At 31.7% G+C, this 10,211-nt stretch overlaps 1 protein-coding gene across 1 annotated transcript; it reads right to left on the minus strand.

The window, feature by feature from the left end:
* Positions 1-2,218: 2,218 nt before the first annotated feature.
* Positions 2,219-7,602, minus strand: LOC112683537. The gene is made up of 5 exons (XM_025554600.1): positions 7,561-7,602; positions 6,076-6,482; positions 5,637-5,899; positions 2,488-3,400; positions 2,219-2,414 (listed from the first exon to the last, which is right to left on the minus strand). Exons 1-5 carry the CDS (start codon positions 7,600-7,602, stop codon positions 2,219-2,221), a joined length of 1,821 nt encoding a protein of 606 aa, XP_025410385.1.
* Between the last annotated feature and the right edge of the window lie 2,609 nt (positions 7,603-10,211).

Raw genomic sequence — 10,211 nt, forward strand, 5'->3', positions numbered from 1 at the left:
CAATGAGAAATGAAGATTATTTATAATTTTTAAAATATTCTTACGTTATAAAATTGTTTTAGGATTAGTTTGGAAATATTTTTATTAAAGTAATGATGATTTATCATCAGGTAAATATTGTGAGCCAAAAATAATGAATAGGTAATATTTTTCAATAGAAATAGGTCACCATTGTAATTCACCACAATAAAAAAAAAGTATCCTAAATAATAATTGAAAAATTAAATAATCATTACATTTATACGTTTAATTTATATACTTATAATTGTTTATTGTTGTATAAAATTTAACATTTTTGTATATCATTAATATAGTATCAATAGCACATTTTAAATGTTAAGTATATAAAATCCTGAATACCAATATTAAAATACGGAAAAAGATTTATAAGTATATAGTTAAATGTATGATTGAGATATTGGAGGAAGGAATTAAAGAATAAAAAAAGTCTAAAATATTTATATTTTAACATAAAGTATGCAGTATGAAATAATTAAAATTTTAACCTCTGCTTAAGACCTTAGGTAAATTAACTAATTGTAATTACTAGGAATTCATTTTATTTCTCATCTCATAATCTTCTAAATGGTGGTTAAACATTAAATCTCTGGACTTCAGCTGAGAGGAAACTTTTCACTGATATTAAGAAGACAATCGTCTATACCTTACTTTTGATTAAAGAATTTAATATTAATTTTAATCGGTGGCCCTTTCATTTACCTCAAAAATATGACCTAATACCGCACAAAATCCATAACTCAATACCACATAAAAAATAGCACGATACCGCACAAATATATAAAATATAAAAATAGTAATAAAAATATCTTCTTCTTCTTCTTAGGCGTTTACAGGCCATTCAGGCCCATTGCCGCAACAACCACTTGCCTCCACTTGTCTCGGTCTCTTTCCAGCTCTTCCCCATCCTCTATTCCAAGTTCCCTCAAGTCCTTGACCACTCTATCCTTCCATCTTTGTCGAGGACGTCCTCTAGGCCTTTTTGTATTTGGCTTCCATTTCGTAGCCTGTCCAATTGGCCCCTCCGATCTTCACACGTGCCCGGCCCAGCTCAGCCTACTACTTTTTAAAATTCTGTTAATATTCGGTTCTCCGTACAGGTCTTGGATCTCCTGATTTGTTCTTTGTATTCTCCTTCGTTATTTTTTTTTGGACCATAGATTCTCCTTAATATCTTCCGCTCGAAGGTGGCCAATTTTAGTTCATCCGATTTTGTAGTGGCCCACGTCCCACATGCATACAAAGCTATAGGTCTTACTAGTACTTTATAAAGGGTTATTTTTGTCTTCCATGATAATATCTTTGATTTAAATAGAGGGACCAATCCAAAATAACATCTGTTTGCCGCTGCTAATCTAATCTTTATTTCCTCGTGGCTATTTGCATCCTTGTTGATGTCCACTCCTAGGTATTTAAAATCATCTACTTTTTCGAACTTATATTCCCCAATATCCAGGTGTCCCCCTCTATGGTTATTCCTAGTTACTACCATATATTTTGTCTTATCCTCATTTATAATTAATCCTATTTTCTTTCCGATTTCCAGTAAATTTCGTGTTGTCTCCTTTAGATTTTCTTCATTTTCTGCCATTATCACTAAATTATCTGCATAGGCAGCTAGAATTAGTTGTTTGTCAATTCCAATTTTAATTCCACTTGCAGTTACAAGGGTATCTCTTACGACTGATTCCAATGCTAAGTTGAAAAGAGCTGGGGACAAGGCGTTACCTTGTCTAAGCCCTGTCACCACCTCAAAATCCTCCGATACGGCATCTCCGAACTTCACTTTACACTTTGATCCTTGTACACAAGCACGGACTAGTCTTAAAAACTTTTCAGGTATACCCAATTGGTACATAGCGCTCCATAGTTTCTCTCTATTCACCATATCATATGCGGCCTTAAAATCAATAAAAAGGAGGTGTATATCTTTGTCAAATTCATGGCTTTTTTCGATCATTTGCTTAATAACATGTATTTGATCCTGGGTTGACTTCCCTGTCATAAACCCTCCCTGGTAATCTCCAATAATTTCTCGTAAATAGGGTTTGATTCTAGTAAGTAGAATATTAGACAGTATCTTATATGATGTGTTCAAAAGGGAGATTCCCCTATAAATTTTGCAATTCATGGGGTCTCCCTTTTTAAGAATAGGACATAAAACAGATGTACGCCACGGTCTTGGTATTTCTTCATGTTCTCAAACTTTAGTAATTAAGTTATGTAGCTGGTTTATTAGTAGTTGTCCTCCCTTTTTAAGGCATTCAGAAATTATCTCATCTTCTCCCGCTGCCTTACCGTTTTTGAGCATTTCAATACCAGCTTCTACCTCTGCTCTTGATGGTGGTTCTATGTTTTGTTCTACTGTTGCACGTTCTTCTATAATTGTCCTTTCACTAGGTTGGTTTAAAAGTGTGTTAAACATTTTTTTTGAACTCATCTGCTATTTTTCCGTTATCGGTCAATAACGTTCCATTTTCTCCTCTAACCATTGATGTTTTACGTTTAAACCCATGTTTAACTTCATTCGCTTTCCCAAAGAAGACTCGAGCATTATTCTTTCTACTACTTTCTATGAGTTGTACTCTTTCTTTTTCCCATGCTCTCTTGTTCATCCTAATTGTCTTCTTTACCTCTCTCTGTTTCATGGCTAATTCTCTTTTATTTTCTTCTTTTGGGTCCTGTAGCACTTTTAATCTCGCTTTATCCCTTTCTTCCGTGGTCTTTCTACACATTTCATTGAACCAGTGCTTGTTCCTTCTCTGTGGTTCGTAACCCAAAACTTCTTCTGAGGTTCTTTTAACCGCTTTTTCTATTCTTCCCCATAATTCTTCTATATTTGCTTCATGTTCAGCGCTTGAAAGGTATTTGTTCAATTTTCCCTGATATTCCTTTGCTTGGTTTCTATTTAGTAGCTCTCTATTAATTTTTTTGATGCTCTGTTTCTTCTGCCAATTCACTGAAATTTTTAGTTTGTACCTTGCCTTTACCAGGAAGTGATCCGATATCGCACTACAACCCTTCATACTTCTTACATCTTCAACGCTTGATCTTATTCTCCTGTCAACAACTATGTGATCTATTTGGTTTTTTATCCTTCCACAGGGTGATATCCAGGTCTGTTTATGGATGTTCTTGTGCGGAAACATTGTACTGCTTATGACCATGTTTCTTGCTGCTGCAAATGAGATCAATTTGTTTCCATTTTCATTGGACTCACTATGCAAACTGTTTATTCCAATAGTTGGTCTGTATATCCTTTCTCTTCCGACTTTCGCATTGAAGTCACCAATGATAATTTTTGGCTTCCCCGAAGATAGCCCATCACAAACTCTGTCTAGCTCATCGTAAAAAGCATTCTTTACATCTTCGCTTTTATCCTCTGTTGGCGCATAACAATTTACAATTACTATGTTAAACCATTTGCATTTAAATTCTATATAGCAGATTCTATCACTTATTGTTCAAACTTGACAACATTCGGCAAAAATTTGTCCTTAATAATAAAGCCTACTCCTCTTTCGTGTTTTTCTCCACTGCTATATAAAATTGTATTTCCTTGTGACTTTATACTACCAGATCCGTCCCACCTTATTTCTTGAACTGCTGTTATATCCAGTCTGTATCGCTCAAGACACGATACGACTGTCGTCAATGTTCCCGTCCTATACGTTGATTGCACATTCCAAGTTCCAATACATAAATCCGTAATCTCCACGTTCCGAGGCAATATTAATCGTTGTTTCGTAATCATATTGTTTTGCGTGTAAGGTGATTGGCCTTACGACAACCTCCTCTTGGAGGGTCTGATTACTCCAACCAATTAAGGTCAGAGTAAGGGTGGAATGAACCAACTAACTAAAGTAAGTTCAATCCACAGCTCGGGGCCCCGGGTTCGCCACACCCGTAGTGTTAATTGCTTAACACCCCCCTGAGGAGGTGTTTTACAATAAAAATGTAATAATTTAAATATGAATATTGTAATTACTTATATGGGTTCAAAATATGTAAAGAACTCAACGCTGTGTGCTTTTTTGTTGAAATTCCTTAGCTAGTTTTATTATACATCTAATAAACAAATAATTTACAAGAAAAAAATGTATTTTACATAAAAATAAATACATATATTTATAATTTTATATCAGATAATTAGATCTAGAAATATATACCAATATACTGATCAGTTCTAATATCCACGAGATGGTGTGTGCGATTGTCCCGTGATACAAGACTGGTATATGGCTGGTTGCGGTATGTTGTTAATGTACTGCTGTCGTTTGGCACGGACGGCTAAATAGTGATCGGCATAGACGGCAAATAAGAGTACGTACGGTGGGTAGTCGGTGGACGGCGTGGTATGCTACAGTCGTTATTCCATGTTATGCACCAACATCTATTCAACTCCAGAATATGGTGCCAGAAGCGGATGTTGATACAAAATGTTTTACCGGGTGAAAGCAGTGACCAATGAGTTGTTTCCATGGTAATCGGAAGACGATGCTGATGCTGAACGGTGTACAGCGGCGCTCTTTCTGTATGTTCGTGTTATCCGTACCGATGCAGCACCGCTGTTCATTGAGCATGCTTTTACTTATTTATCTGGTTTACCTTATGATTTCGTGTACAATGGTTGGTGTGTGATGTTATTTGATTTGAACGTTAAGTCTAAGGGACTTAACGTTTGACGGATACGTTTTTGAGACGTCCGTAAACTTGGTGTTCGGTGGCTGTTGTGATGGCTTGGTCCGATTGCGCCATCTTTCGGTAATTCGGATAGCGTTGTGTGCAGCGTTGGTCCGTGTTGACCTTTGTACGGCGATCGCCTTAGTTGGTCGGCGTCGTTGAAACTGGTGTCAGTTATTATTATTATTATTATAATTATTATTATAATTACCTAGATGTCGGTAGTGGTGTGACCTTTACAAATTTAAACCTGATTTTCTTTATTCTTCTTCTTCTTCGAGTGCCACATTCGTTAACGAACGTTGGCAATCATGTTAGTAATTTTATCTTTATTAATGGCTGTTCTGAATAAAGATATTGTTGATGTATTGAACTATTTTCGGAGGTTGTCCAACCAAGAAATTTGAGGTCTTCCACGGCTCCTTTTTTCTACTATTTTACCCTGAATTATTAATTGTAGTAAATTATATTTTTCTGGATGACGCATAACATGTCCTAGATACTGAAGTTTTCGTGATTTTATTGTTTTCACTATTTCAAGTTCTTTATTCATTCTTTCTAGTAAATTGATATTTGTTATGTAATCGCACCAACTAATTTTTAATATTCGGCGGTATATCCACATCTCAAATGCTTGAATTCGATTAATCGAAACTTTTGATAGAGTTTAAGTCTCTACTCCATAAAGAAGTACGGTGAATACATAGCAACGAATCATTCTAATTCGGAGATTCATGCTTAGTTGATGACTACAGAAAATATTTTTCATTTTCACAAAAACTGCTCTGGCCTTTTCCATACGACATTTTATTTCGTGAGAATGATCCTAGTTATCTATTAATGACTGTCCAAGATAAGTTAGTTTTTTTTACTTTTTCTAAGGGGACATTTTTGAGTCTGAGGACATTTGTCGGATTTTGTTCTTTATCAATTACCATGTATTTGGTTTTTTCGGGCATTTAAATTTAGGCCTAAGTTTTCTCTAGCTGTAGTAACTTTATTTAGTATTTTTTGTAGGTCTTCTATGCTGCCAGCTATCAGTACAGTGTCATCTGCATATCTCAGGTTGTTAATAACCTTCCCATTTATGTTAATACCTTCTTCCGTATCTTCCAATGCTTCTGACATAATTTCTTCTGCATATAGATTGAAAAGTATTGGCGAAAGGATACATCCTTGTCGAACTCCTCTCCTAATTCTGAAGTTATTAGAGAGTGTATTGATTATTCTGATTTTAGCTTGTTGATGCCAATACAAGTTTGTTATGAATTGTAGGTCTTTTCCATCTATACCAATTTTTCGTAGAACTTCAATCAGTTTTTCATGCCTCACTTTCTCAAATGCTTTCTCGAAATCGATAAAGCACAAATATACTTTTTGGTTGATATCACGGCATCGTTGAATAAGTATTTGTATGCTAAATAAAGCTTCTCTAGTTCCAAGTCCATTACGGAACCCAAATGTTCTTGACTCATATTTTTCTCCGCTTTTTTGTAAATTCTGGCATGAATAACTTTCAAGAATATTTTTAGTGTGTGGCTCATACGGCTGATTGTTCTATATTCATTGCATTTCTTTGCGTTTGGCTTTTTAGGTATTGCTACAAATGTGGATTGTAGCCAGTCATTTGGTATATGACCAGTGTCGTATATAGTATTAAATAGTTCTATTAAACGTGTGATGCAAGTGGAATTGGTCAAAGTCTTAAGTAATTCTGTTGGTAGTTCATTAGGACCTTTTCTGTTTTTTGATTTATTTATGGCATTTTTCTTTATATTCTTCTATAATCTGTTAATAAAATCGAGTAATAATATACCAAATTGGCTTCTCGTTTTCGATTGCATTTTCGCTGCATTGCTTCAGTTCTCTTCTAAACAAGGGCGTATTTGAGAGAGGCTAAGGAGGCATTCGCCCCCCTCCCATTACTCGTATTTTTTTGAATATAATACATTGATTTATTTAAAAAATTTTATGTATAAATAATTAAGAATATAAATTACTATGATAGACTTATCATTATAATATGTTGTTATTATAACAGAAACGAGAACTTTAGGTAATGAACTGTAAATTATTTTTAAGTTTGTATAAAAGAAAAATTAGTTTTTCCCTCCCCCTCCCTATGGCCACAACTCAAATCCTTGCTTCTAAATTTCTCGCATTTTCGCTTCATTAATCACTTATTGATCTATTAAAACATCAATTTAAAGAATATAAAGTAATTAGAATTAATATTTTAAGTATTTTAAAAATAGTTTTCATACTGTACATACATAAAATTCAAATTTAAGTAGACTGTGATAAAATTCAGCACCGTTTGTCGTTTTTTTTTGTAATATTAGGATATTATTGAAAGAGAAAATTTTTCTATATCAATATAATTTTTAAGCACATAATTAGCAAATTCTAAGCATTTTGTATGCTTTATTTAATTATTTTATTTAATCTATTCATTAATGATATTAAATTTTCTGAATCTCGTATGTTATTATATGCCGACGACCTAAAACTATTTCGTATCATTAAAAATTCAAATGACTCTGAGTTATTACAAAATGATTTGAATTACCTATATAATTGGTGTGACTTTAATAATTTATACTTAAATGTCTCTAAATGTAAAGTAATGACCTTCTCTAAAAAAACGCACTCCATACTTACATAACTATCACTTTAATAATTCTAAATTCATCCGCGTCTACCAAAATAAAGACCTAGGTGTACTGTTCGACACGTCATTAACATTTAATTCCCACTATATTAGTATCCAGAATAAAGCTTCCTCCTTTCTAGGTTTTATTAATCGTAGTTGCCAGGACTTTAAAAATCCAACTGCATTGAAAGCGTTATATTGCTCACATGTACGATCAGTACTAGATTATAACTCAATAATTTGGTCATCTAGCACGTTAGGTCCAAAACAAATACTTGAATCGATTCAAAATCGTTTTTTAAGAATAATATCCTTCAGATGTGAAATTTTCCGCCAGCCTCACTCTTCTTATCAGCCATTGTTAACTTTCTTAAATCTCGAACCACTGGAAATTCGAAGGAAAAAGTTTGATCTCTCCTTTGTTTTTAAATTATTAAATGGACAAATAAACTGCCCAATTTTATTATCTAAATTAGATTTTTCAGTTCCAAGTCGCAACACTAGACAGTCAAGCACTTTTTATGTTCCATTTCAGTTCACGAATTATGGTTTAAATACTCCTATTATTAGATGCATGCAATTAGTTAATAAGTATAATGTTGATATATTTTCATATGTAACTGTAAATACTTTTAATTTGTATCTAAATAGCATAATTTTCTAATTCATAACAAACTGTATTTTACCTATGTTTCTTGTATCTGGGCAACTGCCCGTATAAATAAATAAATAAATAAATAAATAAATAAATATTTGTTTTTCAAAGTTGTATGCATATAACTGTTAAAAAATAATAAAACTATAGTTGCTCGTCACTCTTAAAAAAGATTAGTGAAACACTAGTTGTTGCTCATACATTTTAATATTAATGCGTTATTCTAGTTATTATTTAAATATTATTATTAGACATAATAAACGAATATTTTATGTGCTTTATGATTATTTTATTATATTTATTTCAATACTTGTGGGATATCTTGTTGATAATTATTATAAATAAAAATCTTGCATACATATTTATAAATTATACACACTTATAATTATGGCATTCTAAAAAGTGGATTTACAATAAAGATGGTAATTTTTATAAGTGTAATGTTTCAAGCTTAATTTATTAAAGTAGTTTATTCTTAATATTTCGAATTTTACTTAGTATCACTGAACTCAAGAATTTCAGGTTTTTTTTTCTTTTGGTAATAGATAATTTACTCCCGACAAATTTATATTGATTTTAAGACGAAATGAGTAATACTTTTAGAATTCGTAGAAAATTTCTTGAGTCGCCCCATACCATATTATGTACACGGTTGACTGATCGGAAATAATAACTATTAGGTGTACGGTATAGTGGTAGGTATACATATCAGATAACTAATATATTTTAACGAATACAATATACTTATATACCATACCACTAAAATGGCCCTTATGTAAATTTTGATATATTCTCAAAATAAACTATTGTATTATTGTATTATATAAGTTACATTATAATGAAAATATATTTCTAATGTAGTTAATATAGAAATTCCTCGTAAAGATTGATATTCGAAAACGTTCATACGATAAAAAAAAATCTTTTAACACTCGGTATACGATGATATACATAATTCCACGAAAAAAAAAGAACCTTCCCCCGATTTTTATTTTTTTGAGTAATTTTTCATAGAACTTTCAAATATAATAATTAATCATTCTTATACGTCACGTCCTGTGTGCATATATTATATATCATATGAAATTGTTTGTCGGAAGGTTTTGAAGCATACGCGGTAGGAAATAATTAGTATGGAAATTAAATATGAAAAATTAATAAGCGATCAACGGCTAAACATGTTATTGGAAATAAAAAATAAAAAAAAAATAAATGAATAAAAAAATTATAAAAAAAATTATATAAACATTTCTTTCCTATGTGTCGAATAGGTGTGGCACGTATTATCTTAAGCGATTATATTATTATAACCACAGTGAATTTATTGTATTATTATTATAATTTATAATCATTAATTTTAAAACGATTATTAATAACTGGCCGCACCGTAGTCTAATTATATCAATATAAATTATAATAGCATATTACACACACGCTTTATATATTTATATATGTAAATACATGATTACACGACTGTTATGTTGCTTTTCATTCGACTCATTACACATGTTATTTTTTTAATTTAACGATGTACTTATGACCGCGCAACGGATATCCAAGAAGAAACATAATTCACGGAAACGATAATATGCATTATTATAATAAAACTCTAATCACTGGTGCCAAATATGTGCATGTATGACGATAAGAAAAAAATCTATCATTAATTAACGTGCAATCGTATCAATAAAGCAATACGATGTGCAGAGACGCTTTCGTGGAGATAATTTGGAGAACAGATTTATTTCCCTAACTTCCTTGGTTTTTGTGAATTTAACACGTAATTTTTTGTAATTAATTTAAAAAAAGCCTTGGAGCAGTGGCACACACTCTCTATGGGCAAAAAACTTCTATGTTTTAGGTCGATATTTCGATGTTTTAACATAGATGATTTGTTTTCAATTAATCGATTAAATATCAATGTTTGTTTCGAAATGTTCGAATTTTTTTTTTGTATTATTTTAGTATGAAGTATACAAAAATCATTGTACAGTATATATTATACAGTTATAATTAGAGCTCGTAAGTTCATGCACTAAAAAACGCATAAATAAGCATGCAATAATGCACTAACATTTGATCGAATATGCATTAAAAATCCTTAACTATTCACGAAAAAAAATATATAAGCATTTTTTAAAATAATAATAATTATCCATTAATATTTTTAAAAGTCATATTTTTTCTTGACTTACATTTTAT

Source organism: Sipha flava, unplaced genomic scaffold (assembly GCF_003268045.1).
Source record: "Sipha flava isolate LNK unplaced genomic scaffold, YSA_version1 229_pilon_pilon, whole genome shotgun sequence".
In the NCBI taxonomy this organism is placed as follows: domain Eukaryota; kingdom Metazoa; phylum Arthropoda; class Insecta; order Hemiptera; family Aphididae; genus Sipha; species Sipha flava.